We start from the raw sequence: 19,970 nt of genomic DNA on the forward strand, positions 1-19,970 counted from the left end.
AGTTTCAGGTTATGGACTGTCCCTCCCGATCAACACTACTGCTGATATATGGTGTATTGGTGGAGGCTTTTAAAAGTGCAGAGAATGATTGGTTAAACATAAAGATTGATGGCAGATGGCAAATGTAGAGAAGGGGTGAAAACAGATATGTAATAATTGGAATGTCAAGGGCCCTATCAACAAGTTGAAGGTGAATGCACGGCTAAGGGAGGTGCAAACACTGCAAGTACTGGTGTGGAAGATGCCATTGTCAGAACAGATAGAGGAACTGATGGAGTAGCGTCTTGATAGAAAGCAGAGCGGGTGAAAATGTAATTAGGTTAGCAACAGGAGCCAGCGTCCTTGTAGAGAATACACTGCTAGCCTGTCTTCCCACAGACTGAGGAAGAGAAAAGAAGTGTCATCGATGGACAGAGGGAAAGTGTGAGCAGGGTGCAAATTGGCAGTAAAATTGGTGGTGATTTCCTTTCCAGGACTGAGCCCGAAATAGTCCCAGTACATGTTCCAACAGAAGAGGTGAGGGAGGCACCCAAGAAGAATAAAAAAGAATCAACGAGCACAGCTTGAACCAGTATGGGTAACCATAGCCGTGTACTTTACTTGGAGGTGGTGAATGGAGTGATGAGAATTGATGTTCACTGTGAAAGTGAGTTCAGCTAGCTGGAGGAGGAGAGTGGGAGAAGGGGAATATTTGGGGTTCTGTTCAAGGATATAGTGAAGATTCCTCCTGGTCCCTCCAACATCTGCAATTGAAGGGGGAGACATGGGGTGGGGTGGGGGCATGTTGTTTGGCATGAAAGGAGCAGGTGCTGGAGAAGGTGGAAATTTTAACCTGAGAATCTTGCCTTGAACAACTGAAAATAAATAAAACCTGGGGGTGCTGGGAAGCCTGGGATAAAATCAGAAAATGATGGACATACTCAGCAGGCTAGGTAGCATCTTTGGGAGGATAAACAGAGCTTAGGTCTCAGCTGGGACACGCTTCCTAAGAACTATGTCCAGCATATTCTAAGGCAAGCAATCCATTTTGAATGCTGAAAGGGGAGGAGAAGGTAAAACGTAGGCAGTGGTGTTATCATTTTGGAGATATGGAATATTGAACCAATTCAAAGAAGCAAGTCATATCTCAATCCTGTCCAACATTGCCAATACTGAATGAGCCTTTAATGGGGCAGACTTTGATGTTTCTATGTACATGTGATAAATAGATCTAATCATTGCACCAATGATAATTTACACAATCTACTGTAGAACGCAATAGAAGACGTGAATCCAGTCGGCAGCTGACCAAGTAGAACAAGGCATCCCATTGACAAGCATGCCAGTTAAAACGTCTAACCTCAATCGATTCCTCCAGGAAAAAAAACATGTGGCTGCAATCCGCCAGTGCGCCAAAATCCTACGCCTATCAAGCCTTAAAACTGGCAGTTACAGTTAATGAAAGAGACTGCAATAAATCAAAGAATGCAGCGAAGTTTAACTCCAGGAAACTGCACAGAATGGTCTTAGCTTGATATAGCAAGCAGGATCGTTTCCCACACTGGCTACCGAGCAAGCACCCATGCATGCAGTGAGCACCCAGTTTGCACTGGCTCCACATGCGGCGGCGTGTGCAGTACGCGCCGGCTAAGCCCATGTATGGAAATCCACCCGGCCTGTCAAACTAGACCGAATAGAGTCAGTTTGAAGACAGCCCAAGCCTACACGGCTTCCTGAGTCCGGGAACACTAAAACGCATGGAAAAGACCACTTCGAATTTACAGTGTAATAACAACATACAGTCCAATCTTATTGCCCCTCTTCTGGTGTTGATATTTGTAGAAATTAATATAATGCATCCTAAGACATGACTCAGAAAAGGCTGGCATGGTGAACAAATATTGGAGTAATTCTGCCGTGACTCCGGGTGTACATTTTGCACTGGGAACAAGTTTAAAGCGAACAAATCTGTTTGTTGTAAGAAAGTAGAGGGGCAAACGTGGCTGATTTTGAGTGGAAGAATATATAATGGCTTCTGCTATGTTTCATTCAGGGTCACATCATAATGATTATTATTTTTGGTTAGCCTACTGATAATTAACTAAAAGCAAACCTTCTTAATGAAACACGTTCCAGAAGGTGATAATTAGTGGGAAGTAGTGGAAATACAAACGACTGGGATCTGCTTTAGCAGCAGAAGCGAGTTTGTCTGGCCGTGTAAAATCTACCCTTCAGTGTCAATTCTGTTACTTAATCAGAGAAAATCCACTGACTGGACACTCTTGCTAATAAAAGATGGTTCAACGCTATTTTAGAACCCATTACTGAAAATAGTAGGGAAAAATCTGATCTCAACCCAGTTATTTTTAATCCTTTTGATTAGATTGAATTATCCGTTTAATTTTGTGCGTTGTAGCCTAAGTTATTTTTATGGCGTAGTTTGATACGAAATCGTCCAACTAGTGAATCGGATATAGCAAACGCATTGAAATAGTCAACGTATTGCGGAATGAGTGAAATTACTTCTTAACTTCTCTTTCTTCATCCCCCCCCCCAAAAAAAAGTTATAATTGGCAATAAAATATTTTTAAAGTAATTAAATTAGATTCATTTCCAATAAATGGTTACTGAGTTGCCTTTGATACCATGTTATAAACAGTTGCGCTGTTGGAAGGACCTTACAGTACTTTGCAAACATCGCCTTTAGAACACAGTTAAGTTACTTTCTATTATTCGCGTGAAATAGGCACCAAATAAAAACAATCTAATCGCGAGGAGGGAAAATAGCTAAAGGAAAACGAGAACGATTATGAGGCTTTTAAACATTTAATAAATGCGGCTAGTTTAAGTCTAAAAGAAGGCGTCACTTCAGCAAAATTCTAGATAAACCTTTATCACAGAGAGACAGCGTCTAATTATTTAAATAGACTGTGATACCCAGCAGCAGCTATTAAATTATTATTCTCTGTATAAATACCTAGTCGCCTGCGTGAGTCTGTAACTAACGTGTTTATGGCCGGCATTGCCCATCTTAAACCGTTACATCAACTCACTGCGCACAAATTAATAACCTTCATATATGTTGACGACCTCAACCTCAAAACAAAATTATTTCAATAAAAAGTCATCATCCGCACGCAGCTTATTGGTGACAAGTATTAGCAAATTTGCACTATTTTATGGGAGTGCTAATTTTCAACAGTCATAATCATTCCTTATTAGCTCGCTCCGGTGATGTTCTATCGATCAGCGTAGAATTTAATTGGTGGCTTTATGACGATTTCCTCAGTTCCCCGGGTGTCCTCATCTCCTAGTAACATAGAAGCTGTATGAAAACAAACTACTATGCCTTCGCCGTCTTTGTTTAATAGTTCGTAATGTGCTGGCGTGAATTCTCTAAATGATGTTTGACTACAAATACACGGCCAAACAAACCCCCATGAAATAAATAATTACTATTTTCAGATATGAGTCGGGTCTGTGGCTGGGGTCGGAAAATTGGAAATTAAAATTCAGTGAATCAGGTGTGGAAAATCGAAACAAATTTCCAGGATCCCGAGGCTCTGTGGATGCTGAATTTTATCCGCGATAAACTAGAAGTCTTTTTCCCGATAATAGTTTCTCCTTTAAAATATTGCATATCAGATTACATTCTGCGGAAGGGTATCAGCGAGGCGGATGGATTTTTATTTGCTCCTTGCAAAATTAAAAGCCCTTTTAAAGCCTGTAATTTTGAATTTCGATATTTTTGTCTCAGTTATAGGGCTGCAGATTTTAATTCTGAAAAAAAAATACATGGTACACTTTAGATCATTGCAATATCATTGACAGTTTACGAGTTTAAATCATTAGGAGACATTTCCCCCTACATTTGACGCAGTTACGATTTTAAGTTCTCTGTTACCTGAGAGTTGTTATCAGACTGCAGGTTACGGATTTTTGTTTTAAAATGCTGTCAGAAGCAGTATACAAATACTGTAAAAACAGACCTTCTCCATTATTTCACCTTTCTGAAAAATCAAATATACTGTATATGAATAAGTAAGGTAACACCCAGTCCAACGTTACATTATAATATAAGCAGAGCTGTTATAGACTAAATGTACAGTTCATTCCAGACTCCTTGGAGAGTTCCTCTACTAGCTGTGTGCAATATTAGAGCAAATAAATTATATTCTTAATAAGAATCTATCGTCAGTCTCGCAAGGTATATGTGAGACATCTTTGAAATGGGAAAGGTCAGTTTAAAATCACCATGTGAAAAACAATTAATTAAACGGTTTAATCAATTTGGATATTTTATTAAATAATGTTTTGTCTTAGCCATTTAACAAAAAATAAATAAAGGCGGCGTGGACCTGATTCAGGTAAAACTGTCTAGGAAAATCTTATTTATAGGAAGCTGTCTACTTTTAGTCATACTCCAGACCTGCACTGTGAAGTCGAAGTGTCTCGCGCCCATTTGCAGTTGTATTATTTTAATCTATATGAATTTGTCTCCGGATTAAATGTGGTTAGGATTTTTTTTGTAATTTACACTCTGCTCTCCGATCGATCCGACACCTCTTATTGAGTACGCGGTAATTTTTCACGCTAGCTGCAAGGTGCTGAGATAAACCCCTCTCATTAGAGGCGACTGCAAAGGATTGCTAATTTGTCCAAACTGTCAGCGCCGTGTACAACCCCAGGTTAAAAATAAATCACAAAATAAACTGCACCTTCCCAACCTGCGCAATTCATCATCCTGTAAGGATCTAGGGTTTTCAAACAAAAAAAAATATGCTTCTTTGGTAAACACTTAAGGGGAAAAAAATAATAAAAGCATCTAATTTGCTTCAGCTAATTTGGAAATGTGTTGCAAATGGGGCTCTTGAAAATTACGTTCATAATTAATTGTGCAAATTTGTTTCTATTAAATAAAAATAACACGTATTGAAGAACTCAATTACCATTAATTAAGCTTGATATCCTAATTTGGAAATTCTGTAATACAAACCAGCCGTTTTGGAACCGGTTGTGAGAGAGAAGACTATAGCCCTTGGGCTGCGCTCGGTCCTTGGAGATTTGGAAATCAGAAAACGAGATGGAAGCGCACAAGGTGCTAAATTAGCTCCGTGATCTGCACTTATTGCATGCACACTCCCCATTACTGCGCCTTTCTGCGTGCAACTTAATATTCAGGGCATGGCGCCTCGTCTAGATAGCAGATTTATCAAATGGGAAAATGAATGTATGATGATCAGTTAAATTGAAAATCAGCGCCGAGATGACAGCCCGACCTGACACCTCCGTAATTAGAAAGAAAAATGATGGCGTCCGATGCATAATAGAGCAAAAACAATTTGCACTGTCCCATAATGATCCAGCGTTCAAATTGAAAATTTCTCTTGGTATAAATTGAATTCATAAAGTATGATTCATCGCGGACACATCTCCTGGAGACTGCGAGCTAGATCGATTGATAGTTTGTCTAGAAACAGCTTCCTCCTCAGGCTCAGCAAAAAAAAACCCTATTGAGCTGAGTGCAGCACCAACATTGGACTAAACTGCTTAACTAAATCACTAATTCACCTTAAGGACATGTGTCTGCTAGCGACCGATACTCGGCCTCATTCACAAGCGCAATCATTATGGCTGTAAATAAATAAAACATGAGCTTACAGACAAAATGAACAGCTGCAAATTGAAGAAAGGACGCAATTTATTGCTGCCAGGGAAATATTTCACGTTATTTAAAACAACATAGCATTTTAAACGTCGGGTTTTTCTTTACCCCCTCCTTCCGTGGATTATAATTTTCCCATCTTCTGGTACCAAACCGATATAGAAGTGGCAAGTGTAGACGCTCGGGTGAGGGATTTGAGGCGAATCGGGTTTTAAGGACGCCGACACAATCATTTTCCTATTAACTGAACTTGTACAGAATGCACATTTCAGCTCGGAGAATCTTATGTGACGTCCGTCTCGACACAAATTCGCTCTTTTTATATATCTAATTATTTTTTTCTCCAAAAGCTGACGGGTCCTGCAGAGCAAATATCACAGAGACCGAGCGAAAATTATGTAAATATTATTAAAGAGAACGGGTGCTCAGATATTCATCTGCGCGCACCCAGAACTAAGCCGGCCTTATTATTATATTCAATTTATTTGCAAATAAAAGTCCCGATGACCAGAAGGGATCAACGATATTTAACTAGGCTGTAAACATAATTCCACTATGCACAGACTCGACAAAATTAATGGTTTTAATAATTGGGATTTTAATTCCCAGGGAACTGATGTAGTTTACACTGCATAAGTGCCCTGTAAATTGAAGGGGATCGGCGAGGGAGGGGTGTCGGATGATGAGGCAGGAATGGTGGAGGGGGGAGGAGGTGGGGGTGTTAGCAACACTGGGTGCGAGTTTCTGGCAAAGTTTCTCATCCCCCTCCCCTCCCCTAGCCCCTCTTTTTTTTCCTCGGTACAGCTGTCCTGAATCTCGCAAACACCCCCCTTGGGTCCCCTCCCTATTAGAACAAATGTGTTCTTCTTTTGTTGAGGCGCGTTTGCTTTCCCTGTCCTATTACAGGCGACACATGATCAATAGGATGATAACACCAGAACATCAATATAAGCGACAGAACAATGAAGGATATCATCGAACATCTATCTTAATATAGCCTGCTACAAGATACATGACAAAGGAAATCTCATGAAAATTCCAACCCACGATTTTCCATTTCACAACCAATTCAGCACAGTCAAATATGCACACACGCATCTCATCCTATTATTTTGCAATTTCAATTTTATGCCCCAGCCCTTTCATGCTAATTCTATTATTGAAGGAACTTGTGTGATTTCATATCACTATAAAATCGGTAATGTGTAATAACCCTTTGGGCTAAACCCGACCTCGGCTGCCATCGGGAAAATAATCACTTTCATATCAGAACTCGGCAGGAAGCGGGCAAGACCGTGGCCCCTCCGGCTTCGCCGCAGATTCACAGCATTTTAATGAATAAAGGTCTTATAGCAATAAACACAATCACAGGCTCCAGCAGAACAGCTCGGCTCCCGTACAGATATTAACACTGACAATTCTGAGACAAAAGAATATATTTTAAAACAGAAACTTTTATTTATAAAAATGTTACATCATATATAAATATTTAATACATTTGTTTGGGTTTTACACCATGAGAGGAGGAGGAGGAGTGGATTCTTGGTTTTACACACTGCGTCCAGACACTGATGTTAATCGTGTATATATAAGATTAATTGTTTTCGCTCCGCTTAGTGTAACGGAGCTGGGCTAATAGTTTTTTTTTGTTTAATATCTGAGCGCATCTTCTCGTCAATAAAAAGTCACACAAGCATCCACTTGCAAAGCAAACAAACTAAATAAGTTGAAAGAACATGTTTATCTAGTGAACTATGCGCGAAAGTCCATGTTTTTTCTTGATTCTTTCTGTTGTGTCTGCTTTGCAGTTGCGACGTTACTTTAGAATCGCCTTTTTAGTCCATATCTACGTCTTGGCGCACTGTCATGTGCTCTCGAGGGCAGTTTGTTTTCACTGGCTCGGGAGAGTCCAGGCTCTGTCGATTTAGTTCAGTTGGACTCTCCAAGGCCAGAGGTTTACTCGACTCGGATTGCTTGGAATTTGTATCGGGATAGTTGGTTTGTGTCACGTTTTGAGTCGATCCGGAGTAGCTAGTCTGTGCTGGGTTCGGACTTGCCCCAGTATAGATGGTCTGTGTTGTTGGGCTGGAATCTGACCCGGGACAGCTGGTCTGTGTTGAGTTTGAACTGGTCCCGGGGTTAATGGAATGTACTTGGTCTGTTGCTGGAGTTATTGTATCTGCCCCAGCGGGAGATGGAGGTTGGACGGGGGGTGTCCGGACACTGGTTTGGGGTACAATGAAACCCAAGGGCTGGGTAATGGGGTACAGCAGGAAATGTCCTTTCCCAATAACAGCTCTGGGGTTTGCTAAGGCTGGGAATTCGTAATGCGCTTTGCGCCGTGGTGTTGTGTCTGATAGAAGACTTTCCACACTGAAAGGATTACTTTTTTGATCACATTTTGTCACGTCCGAAGGACGACCGTTTGTGCACGGATAGTTCTGAGGTTTATCCCGATCACCCTCGGGATCTGACGATCTAGTGGCATTATTCTGGGACACGGTTCTTTGGTGCGGGGCGAGTTTTTGTCCCGTTTGCTCACAGTTCACTTCGCCCTGGACCCTGCTACTATTGGGAGATAGCTGGTCGGACTCGCCATGGATGGAAATATGTTCTCGGACGGCCTGAAAATGGACAATACTGCTGTCAGATTCTGATCCCGACGAGCCAATATTGCAGTCTGCCTCCGAGTGCAGCAGCTTGTTTTGAGTTTTCAACAATTTCTTCTCTTGCTTTCGTTTCTTTTTCTCCATCTTTTCCATCTCCCTCCTGGCGATTTCCTCAGGGTCCATGGGCTCCCCACTGCATGTAGTTGGGTGCGAGTTGTGCGCTGGTCGACCAGGACCTTTCTTGGTGTTTTCTTTCTTCCGCCATTTAGCTCTCCGATTTTGGAACCACACCTACGTACCGAATAATGAAAATGGCATTACAATCGAAATTCACACACTTCACTCTCCGCAAACTTTCTGTAATGAATATGTCCATCTAAATCCGAACTGATAAATTCCCTAACACAACAGAGCACTTTTTTGCCCCTAAACCGCTCTGCTGCTTCCCATACTCAAAGTTTAATACCCTGTTAAGGGTTTAACTTAAATAAATGGTATTTGAAAATCATTTTCAAAATCTGTTCATGTGTTAGAAACAGGAATAGACCATGAAGTATATTTTAACTCCTTTTTTTAAAAAAACAATTAATAAATGTTAACTGTTCTAAGTCATCGTTAGGGAATTTAAGTCTCTTCGGGAAAACACTTTAGAAAATTCGTTCCAGTTTTTTTAATATTATAAAATGCATTAAGTATAAATAACACACATGAACGCTTTCTCTCAACGTTGATACTAAATGCAATGTAAACTGAAGTTGAATCGAAATAATGTTAAAAACTTATTTCAAAATGATCTCAGTAAAAGAATATTAAGTAAGAAGGAACCTTTGGAGTGAGACGAAGTTTGAGAGTCGTTTTTTTCCCCTCACCCTCTCCTCTGTGTAAATAACATCTTGTTTACACAATCAACACGAAAACTTGAATTAGGTTAATTGACAAACGAATTGCATTTAATCTCACGTGTAATTCTATCAATTAAATCGATGCTTTGCGAATTCAACTGAAGCAGTTTATTTTGGATACCCAATGGTGGAGAAGTGGAATCAAAGCTTGAATCCACCCCTCAGGTTTACCAGTCCTTATCAAAAATCTCTACGGGGGTGTTTGGACGGGAGTACAGTGGAAGCAACGGATGCGGTGATTCTAAAGAGAGTACAAAACTCAAATCATAATCCTTCTGAATATAAACAACTCCTCATAACTAAATACAAAGAACGAAACTCCGGTTCTAATTTCCAAGCTAGCACTATATTTTCCCTTGACTTTCTCCCTTACTGTACCATCTATTCAACCAACCCTCACTGATTTTGAGGGGGGCTTTATTCATTTAGCCCCGAATATAACACACAGCCACCCCCTCCCCACCCTCTGTATAAACGCACCTACGAAAATCACAATACGTATGTAAACTCGCTTTCTTCGCAATCGCTTGTTTTCTTTCCATTAAAATTAAAGGTTTTAAACGTTTTCCCTCCCTCAGCAAACCCAAATTCCCTATGATCGGAAGGAGGAGATGTAGAAAGCCGTTGCCTTTTTATTCTGCCCCCTGTTAAACACGAATTAAACCGACTAATAATCATTTTACAAAGAGTTCTCTTTGTGTCCGTTCCAACTGTTTTGTCAATGAGAAGTGCTCATTACCGTCTTAAGGGAAATAAGAATTCTCGACTTCATCTAAACGTCACTTAACTAACAATCAACAAATTGGATAAAGTACTTAACAACATGGAGGGGTCAGGAGCGTCTGTGCCTTTGGTCTGTTATTTCTGTTCAACCCATCTCACCCACTCATTTTAGATTGTAACAATAAACATAATTTTAAACGCATATATTTAACAACTGTCTTTTAGCTCTTCGTCGTTATTTGCACACGTATGAAGGTTTCATAATATATTTTTGCAATACATTTCCACCTACAAATAATATTATTTTCCCAAATACACATTTAGACTTGCCATCCTTTTGCAAATTTTGAAGAATTGGGTGCGATTTGATTTTTCAACAATCCCTTCTTTAAATGTTAGATGGCTCCTTTCTATTAAAATACTGTGTTTACACAGCTTTCTATTTAGCAGTTTGTGTGCAGCCCCACAGGGGTAAACACAGCAGCTCACGGCAATTCTTACAGCAAAAGTAACACATTGTCAATACCAGACATTTTCATTGCGGAACGCGAGGAGCCTCGATGTGCGGTTTAACCGCTCGTTCTTACCACATAGCGTACGTTTTGCTTTTTTAAAAAAATACACGCACCCTACATTCTGAAATACAAATGTAGATTCCAAAAAGATTAGCAAATTTGTTGTTTTAAATCAGAAAGCTGTCATCTATAATTTGCTCATTTTTCTGTCGAACTATTGTTGATTATTGTATCAATTTTAACTCCACTTACTCGGAAAATAATTGCAAAGTAAGTAGTTTAGTAAAACAGATTCAAATGTTTAAAGCTGTAAATTAAAACATTTGGCTTTCAAATTATGAAACAGGACGTTTTGTAAATACTGGATCATGGCACCTAAAGCAACAGAGGAATCTTTCGAAGCAAAAGCTTGTTTCAATGTGATTTTTGTTTTACCTGAACCCGGGATTCCACCAGGTCAAGCCTCAACGCTAGTGCTTCTCTCATGAACACATCTGGATAATGGCTCTCGTTGAATGCTTTCTCCAGTTCTTCCAACTGCCAGCCGGTGAAATTTGTCCGCGTTCTTCTCCGTTTACAACCCGGAGTATCCTTTTCCGGATCCGACGTCTCTGTAACGAGAGAGGAATAAAAAGAAAACATTGGGGATATCGGCGATCAGACTCAGTAACTAAGAACAAGAGCATTACATGAATTAATCTCCGGAAAGCGAGATTGCATCGCAAACCATATAGGCCTTCCAACCATTTTCCCTTCTACTTTCTTTCAAACTGTCCTTGATGTCACGGCGAGTACAAGTTCACAATTAGAACATTATTTGCTATCGAATGAAATAGAGATTGCAGCACTTTTTGACCCATTGCAATAATCCCGAATTAAGTAATTGACACATAGTACAAGACACCGAATGAAATGTATGAGAACGCAGGTGCATTGTCCCAGTGTATTGTTAACAGTTTTAAGACGCCCGCACTAGAGTGGCAATGGCTGTAGGTTTTCTCCCGGCGGGAAGACAGGGTGCTGATGAAAACAATATGTGTAGTTTTTTTTACAGTCACAGACGCGGGCAAAGAGCGCTTCGTTCCCACAGCTTCGCCTTACCGATTCCCACGGCCATCTACCCAAACAAAAAATAGAGCCGAGTGTCCGTGTACTCCGGGCAACAGCGATCCCGGTGAAAACTATCGTGCTTTCAAAATGCTTGAAATACAGGCTGTTCTGTTTCTACACTACGATCTCTGCCTAAGAGTTGCTAGGGCCGTCGTGTTCGTTATGTTAAACTCCTTCTCGCTTTGTTTTTTTTTGGGTGGGAAGTCCATTGTAGTATCAATTTTAATTAGTTTCGATAATTTATTATTGTTTTATTTTATTTCTCTGCGGCCAACCTTCAGACGTCGTTTACAGCCTGACTGAGGCCCGGGGACTTTCTATTCCCTCTCTCTCTCTCTCTCTCTCTCTCTCACTCTCTCTCTCTTACCTGACAGTTTGAAGGACTGACTCTCCCCGTTCACGTTACAAGCCGTAGGCATCAGAGGGGACGGATTGACCACAGATGCCGTGCAGGAGCCACTTAGTAATCCGTCTATGGTGAAGGGCACGCTGGCAGTCTGGAGTTGGTGTCCTGCGAGCTCGTACACATGGTGATGAGTAAGGGGGTAGTGGAACCCTACCATACTGGCCAAGGTACCTCCAAACTGAGCGTGGTGGTGCTCTAGAATCCTGCTATCCATCATCTCCCTGCAGGGGGAAAGAGGCGAGGGAGAACGAGGGGAAATGCTTGCACTTAAAGGGATTGGGTGAACTTCAAAATGTATGCAGGAAAAGTAGAAAAGCGGTTGACATGCTAGTGGACGGGGAGGATGTGTCTTTACTTTATGAACATAAAGGATCCAATAATTAGCCCAGGCTTTGGGAATTTGGGACCAATAAGAAACGTTAATCGCGTCTGACGTCAGAGACGTATAGTCGGTGTGTGTTGGTACCAGTGGGTATTAAGACCGCTTGAAAACGTTTCCATATCGATCGCTAATTATACATGACATCCACCTCAATAAACAATATATGAGCTGTCAAAACAATGCAGAAAGATTTGACGAGTACGGGCCCTGGCTGCCGCAGGTTGATTGGTACCTGGTTAAATACTAAGCAGAGTACAGAGTAAACATATGCAATTTCTCCCGTGCCCTCGTACAACAGACACTAATAGATTTTTCCCCCTTTCTCTCCCAAACATTGACCATCGTGTTGTCCAGGAATTTTTTTTAAGTGGGAACGATTTCCTCGGTCAGCTTTTAAACTGATGTCGGGCCAATTACAGGGACACATTGAGCGGCAAATAGACTGATCGGATAATAGAGGATTCATCAGTTGCTGTTTCCAAAGCTGTCACAATGCATTTAAAAGAACATGATATTTCATCTTCGGCGTTTTCTCGAGACTGCTCCGTCACTTCAAATATTTAAAGCTATAGTGACGCTGCCTTTTATATATATGTGTGGAATTTTTAAAACTGCCACACGCTCCTTATTGAAACTATCGACAACAATAGTAAATATTGAATTATTAATCAGAGGATCGTGCTAATTAAACGCTGGGCACATCAGTGTATGGGGTGCAAGGAGATAGATTTTTTTCTTTCCCCCCACTTATTTCTGCCTGTAGAAAATATCAGCCTCTTTCTCTGAACCGGTGATTAATGGTAATGAGCCCGGGTCCCGCTTTGTTCTAATTAAATTATATTCCCCATTGAAGTTTCTAAATTCGCTCTCAGTCGCCGAGCAGCAAAGAGGAGAGGAAAACAATTAGACAAAGATTCCTTGCTTTGAAATAATACCGAATTAAAGCAAGGAATAAAATTAATTCGTTCAAATCGTTTTAGGAAGAGGCAACAGCAATCCATAAGCAGAAAGTTTGGAGAAATTCTTCTGCACCAGCACTAAGAATAGTTGAAAGATGGTTAGGAGAAGGGGAGATTAGGAAATATTGCGGTGCCGTTACCCTGATTTTAATCGCCTTCGTTTAGAAATTTATTGATCTTATTTTTTAAATTGTTGCGCAAATTTAATGTTATTTCTCATAATTCTTCAATATTTCTAGTATTGGGGCAATAAAGTGTAAATAAATAAAATTAAATCTCAGTCACTGCCACAGTAAACCCAAATTATTCATCGGATTACATCCTCCGTCCACGTGAAAACAATTCGAATGAGCGAAAATAAATCCATATGAAATTTTAAATCTACTCTTTTTAACTTCTGATTACATTTTTCTAGTCTTTTCATTTCCCTTCATCTTAATGAGTTTTAAAATAAAATTATATTGCGTTATTCTGTCGAGAATATTAATCTTCTCGCGTTCTTCACGAAGTCAAATTGAATTCAGTGAACTGATGGGTGTCTCTTTGTTTGACGGTTGCTTCTGATCGTCATGTCTTTTCACGTGAAGAGAGAGAAAAGTTAGTTAAATATTATTGCGAAGGATGGCAATGCGTTAACTGACTCCGGTATTTAAGGGGGCCAGCAGGGAATGCAGGAGGCTGATTCGAAACTGAGTGTATTAGGTAGAGAGTTGTGAAGTTTCTTACTTGCGCTCCTGTTGTGTTAATGGCTATTTGCAGCAGCAAAACTTTGGGTTTGTTTGGTACACGTGAGGTGGCAGAAACACGGGAAAGATGCAAGAATCCGACAGGGGCTGAGTGCGGGAGATAGAGTCTTTACGACCCTTCACATGTGAACAGATACATTCAAGATGAGATATCTATGGTAGAAGGTGTCTAGGAGACCGAAGAGTTTAAATTGATCTCCCAGGCAATGAGGAGACCCAAGTAAAAGAAACCTTGGCCCTCAAGTGCCGAAATTTGTATTTTTCTTCCAATAGTGTGGCCAAGGTGAAAATCATGCTTAAAATAAAAGCCGCCCAATAAAATTGGAAATAACTCGAAATCGATGGTGAAAATGAGAACACATCACCAAGAATTTAACTGGACAAAAAAGAGGGCGAGGAATGCTTTATTGATAGAAATGGGGGGGTTTGCTTTATTTCGCAATATGTCATATGGGTTTTGTGAATATGTGGATTAATGAGCAAAGTCCGAATAACCTTTTTAAAGTCGGGTATATTTCACTATATGCAAGCAATTCCTGGTCAAATATTCTGATTCCTAATTGAAAAATGGTGCCACCGTGTTTAAGTCTGACATGGAACCGGAACATTATACTAATAACATTTTTTTTAAAAAATGGGGACCAAATTTACAGTTTGACTTATAAGACGGAGTAATACGAATGGAGGGAAGTATTAATGCTTGGGGTCGGGGAGGCCAAGGGCCGCACTTTTCACCGTAATTTAATTTAACTTTCTATAAATACTAAATGTAAACTGTAGCCACTGGACCCAAATTTGCCTGTAGCAATAAACGCTTCATTTTCTGTTTGAGCTTTGTAGCTGCAGTACCGGAGACGTGTCTGTGAATACAGGGAGGCTTTAATCAAGCTCAGGCAATGGGACTTTTCCCTCTTTATTACAAAGAATTAATTCGACTTATTTGACCAATTTCTGGAGCTGACAGAATGTTAATTTGAGCTGAATTCTCTTCCCCCGCTCACTAGCTGACCCCTGACTCGTGATTGGCGTGTTGTAATAACCTGTATCTTTCAACATAAGCCCTGATAATTGTTACCTTATTACCATGCAAATTGTTTAATTAATATTATTATGAAGAAGCATATAATCCATTCGTCACTTGACCTCAGTCCGCACTGCAACCGGCTTTCGCATTCTGAATCTGTAAAATTTTAATCGTGGAAGGTTTAATGTTTCCAACAGTCTTTGTAAAAAAATCTCTTAAAGCGTTTGAGAGCACGCTTTAATGGAGAGCGCTGTCGTTTGATGAGACTTTCTTTGTGTTTGTAGTACTGCAGTCAATCTGCACAAATTATGGAAATCGTTTTATTTTTTTTATTTTATACATCAAAATTCTATAATTGCCTGCATGACATTTGGTTATAAAAGCGGCTGCTTTAAAGGCACCCTTCAACTGTGATTCCCAGGCACAGGTTTCTGTGCACTTGCCAAAGCAAAACAGACCAGCAACTCAATGAAAGCAAGCCCTTGACACAAAGTCCTCGGAGACATTGCATTTAAATACGTTTTCTTACACGAGAGTGACATTGTCAGATGCTAGCTTTAATTAACTTGATAATAAGACGTACATGCGGTGCATTCAGGACAGCTCGCTTCGCCATGTTCCTCTTTATCTCGTTAAGGTTATCTATTCCAACCGCTTGTCTCTTTTTTTTTGTGCTGTTAGCAGTGAAATTGGTCGTTGATTATAATCCTAGTATCCAGAAATATTCAGGAATAGGAAACCTGTCCCATTTTGCTATTTAAACAAGTCCACCCCCCACCCCCCACCCCCCCACCCCCCATTTCTGCTGGAGTCGCTCCTTTCCCATCACCCAGTTTCCCACTCTCCACAGTTTAATCACTTTACCCTTACTGGTGTTAATCTATGGGTATTAAAAGAAAGTTGGGGTGGGTTGGTTAAGAGGCGCGCGCGCACACACACGGACAGACAGACACACACACACACTCCACATCAACCCGGGAATGGGGTGATGCCAATGTTTCCAGTACCCATACGCGCCACACACAGACACAGACACAAGAAATCCATCATTAAAACTGAGGAACATTTAACAACCTACAGATGGGCTGTTAATGGTTATTTAATTCTTGGGCGTGAGAGTGCTTTTGTTGGAGAGTGATTTAATGTAATATAACGGCGTGTAAAACACGCATGCAAAGCACAATACTAAACTGGATTGTTCAGAGAGACTCAAACAGCAAGCAACTGAACTCACAAACCGCCCATACAACTCTGATGTCAATATTACTTTAAATTGCACAAAATCAAATTTATTTTTAATTAGCAAATTAATAGGCGGCAGTTGAGGGTTTTAATTACTCAATTAACTTCACGCAAGTTAATTTTTAACTATCTAAATTAACTTGCACATTACTCGATTTGCTGATAATTACGGAATTAAATCTAAATTAATTGTCGCAGGTGATTTGATCCGGCGCCGGAGTTGGAAGGGATCGCAATTAAAGAGCAAAGTGTTTTTTTCCCCTCTCTCGGTTCTTGATGTATAACAGTTCGAGCTTTGAAATGCATTTTTAAGTGTGGTGGAAGAGAGAGGGAGAGAAATTCTTTCTAAATTCCCATCAGATCCGGAGACGCTGCTTAATCCTAACAATTAAAATTTCTGCCCATCTAATTATCTATAGATTGCACATGCTGTCAATGGAGACACCAAAGCGACTGGCCTGAACGTATTTTTTTTAAATTCACTATATTTCAAATGGAGCCCAAAAAGTAATTCGCTTCGAATTACCTCTTACATACTAATACCCTTCAAATCTCCCCCACCCCGTTTTACTTTGCTTAGCGCATACAAAACTGAATGTTAAATGAGCGCGGAGTTTCTTAATAATATCCAAAGTTCCATCAGAATAATAATTTCATTTCAATTAAAACTGACTTATCACCTTTCCTAAAACGTGCTTAATATGCCAAAAATTATCAATGCTTGATCGAATCCAAATCAGCAGCCTAATTGTAATCTGGTTGATCGCTCCTTGTCGCGGCTCTCCGCTTACATTAACACACGAGAGAGGCGTTCGGAAATGGAACTAATTTGCCCGCATCCCCGGGGAAATTGCCTTCGCCATATTAACATCTTAAAAATATAGTAATGATATAATTTGAGAAATGGTGACGCCAATTTGCAAGGAGCCTTTGTACAGAGTCATTTGCATTTCAGCGCCTATGCGCTAATCACTCCAGAATTGATGGCCCCTGGATTAAATATATATTATAAATTCCTATTATAATATATTTTAAAACCTCAGTAATTAAACATAATTGGAATTCTGACCAAGGTTTAGTGGGGGCAGGGCGAGGAAGGAGGTGGGTGCCGGTGGGTTTAAATGTCAGCTCTGTTTAGCTCCAAGAACTTTGGAATGAGTGATATCCGCTCTTGATGAAGTCTTTTATTTGGAGGTTAAAATAATCCCTCTTGTCACTGCAAAGCTTTAGTTAGAAATTGTCAAAATTAACTCATCTTGCAAAGGAATGGTGTTCATATTTTCTAATTACTAGAGTCAGTTCTTCATTATCTCCCCCTTCAATCTGTAATTCATCATTTTTATCTCTTTTCACTTTCATTTCCACAAGTTTCCTTTCTGCTACCCCATGTTTTTCTCTCTTTCACTCTCCGTTCTTCTCTCTCTTCTCCCTCTCTTGCCTTTCGGTCATTTTCTTCCTCTTCCTTCCTTCTGCCGTCTGCTCAAAAACAGCAACCCACCCACCCCCCACCCCCACTTCAAAGAGCTATGTCTGAGAATGGGAGCTCTTGCTCTCACTATTCACATCTTTCTATTAGTTATATCCAACTTTTTGGTAAATAAAATCAGAAATGTGACATGTGTCTCAACAATATGTTACAAACTTTATACAGTCTGGGTGTAATCTGTCCTTTGTTGCCCTCTTGTGTACAGATTGTAAGTGTTTCCAAGTACGAATCACCAGTGTTTATGTCAGAATGAATTTCTGCAACTTGTACGTCTAAATATCATTTCAGTCATGGAGCCCAGTTGCATTTCAGTCCCTCATTGAGTGTCTTTGAATGTATTTCATTGTCCAGGTGTGATTTTCTTTGTATCTTTCAGTATAATTCACCCTGTTGTGATTTGCAGAGCATTTCAGGATTGGGTTTCTCAGTTTCTCAACTAACTATTACCATTAGTCACTACAATTTGCAGCTTTGTGTGTAATAGTATTATTGTAGTGTATTTGTTTTTGAATGTTTCAGTGTTCACCTGCATTATAGTATAACTGTGTGACAATAAATCTTGTGTATTTCCCTGTCATTGTGTTCCTCAGTGTTGTGGTACACACTGAAAATATCTGCTTCAATGTACACATAGCAATAGTATTTATCTGAATTATTTGCTCTCAGAGTGTGACATTTTTAGTACCTATTAAGGTGTTTGTCATTAGAAGTAAACTTCACTCTATCTTTTGGGAATGCCAGTGTAATGTAGATTAAGGGTTGTACCATTTCTACATCTGATTAAGAACTAGATTTTGTGTCACATAAGAGATTCTGTAGACGCTGGAAACCTTGAGGAACGCACAAAATGTTTGAGGAACTCAACAGGTCAGGCAACATCTATGGGTGGAAATGCCATTTTGGGCCAAGACCCTTACTCAGGACTGGAAAGGAAGGGGGCAGAAGCCAGAATAAAATGACGGGTGGAGTGAGGGGAAAGAGCATAAGATAGCAGGTGATAGGTGAGTCTGAGGTAGGCAGGTGGAGGAGAGGCAAGAAAATAAATGATGTGAGACACTCACAGGTGATAGGTGAAAGAAATAAAGGATTGAGGAAGAACAATTCTGATAGGAGAGGACAGTAGACCATGGAATAAAGGGAAGGAGGTGGGGAACGAAATGGAAGTGCTATTTACGTCATGAAGGCAGCAGAGGGGAAGAGAAGGGGTGAGGAGCCAAAAGAATGAGGGAAAACAGGGACAGTGGTTACTTTGAGCTAGAGAAATGGATGCTGATACCATCAAGTTGGAGACTACCAAGATGGAATATGAGGTATTTCTCTTCCTACCTGTACTTGGCCTCAACAAGGCAGTAGAGGAGGCCTTGGACAGATGAGTGAGTGGGGAATGAGAAGTGGAATTTGAAAGGGGTGGCCATGGGAGATTCTGGCTGTTGCAGCAGATGGAGTGAAGGTTCTCAATGAAGCAATCCACCAATCTGTGTCGGGCCTCACCAACATAAATAACCATCACCTGGAAGGACTGTTTGGGGCCCTAAATGGTGGCGAGGAAGGAGGGGTAGTACTTAGCAAAGTTTCAGGAATAAGTGCCAGGAGGAAAATTGCGGGGGAAGAAATGAATGGACAAGGGAACCAAGAGACCAGCAGAACTCTATATCCCTGTTATGTGTGATGTGTTATGTCAGGTGGGTGGGGAGGGGGCGTCAGATGTGTGGGAAATGGAGGAGATGTGGGCAAGGGCAACATCAATGGTTATGGAAGGGAACCCCCATTTTTTGAAAAAAAAGTATATCACAGATGTTATAGAAAGCTTCATTCTGAGAATAGATGGGGTGCAACTGGAGAAACCAAGTGAAGGGAATACCATTTTTACAAGTGATAGGGTGGGAAGAGGTACAGTCAAGATAACTATAAGAGTCAATGAGTTTGTGAAAGATGTCAATAGATAATCTGTCTCCAGAAATGGAAAGAGATCAAGAAAGGGGAGAAAGTTATCAGATATGGACGAAGTAAATTTGAGGAAAGGGTGGAAGTTGGAAGCAGAGTTGATGAAATTGATGAGCTCAGAATGGGTGCAGGAAGCAGCACCAATGCAGTTGTCAATGCAGCTGAGGTTAGCGGAGTGTGTCAAAGCATTTAGTATGTGTTACAGGTTTTGTGTAAAACTTTAGAATGTATTATCCTTAGTGTTTAAAATAAATAGTGTATTAGTATCTTATTGTGGT

General features: G+C 40.4%; 1 protein-coding gene across 1 annotated transcript; it reads right to left on the reverse strand.

Moving 5' to 3' along the window:
- Positions 1-7,152: 7,152 nt before the first annotated feature.
- On the reverse strand, positions 7,153-12,224 carry uncx (UNC homeobox). Its single transcript, XM_063057363.1, has 3 exons — positions 11,871-12,224; positions 10,829-11,004; positions 7,153-8,544 (listed from the first exon to the last, which is right to left on the reverse strand). Exons 1-3 carry the CDS (start codon positions 12,124-12,126, stop codon positions 7,480-7,482), a joined length of 1,497 nt encoding a protein of 498 aa, XP_062913433.1. The 5' UTR covers positions 12,127-12,224; the 3' UTR covers positions 7,153-7,479.
- Between the last annotated feature and the right edge of the window lie 7,746 nt (positions 12,225-19,970).

This window comes from Mobula hypostoma, chromosome 9, assembly GCF_963921235.1.
Source record: "Mobula hypostoma chromosome 9, sMobHyp1.1, whole genome shotgun sequence".
NCBI classification, from domain to species: Eukaryota; Metazoa; Chordata; class Chondrichthyes; order Myliobatiformes; family Myliobatidae; genus Mobula; species Mobula hypostoma.

Coding starts and splice junctions, on each gene's coding strand:
- uncx (XM_063057363.1), bottom strand. CDS start 12,126: ATGATGGATAGCAGGATTCTAGAGCACCACCACGCTCAGTTTGGAGGT. Junction 11,005..11,870: donor TCAGTCCTTCAAACTGTCAG/GTAAGAGAGAGA, acceptor CTCTCGTTACAG/AGACGTCGGATCCGGAAAAG. Junction 8,545..10,828: donor TGGTGGAATCCCGGGTTCAG/GTAAAACAAAAA, acceptor TTCGGTACGTAG/GTGTGGTTCCAAAATCGGAG.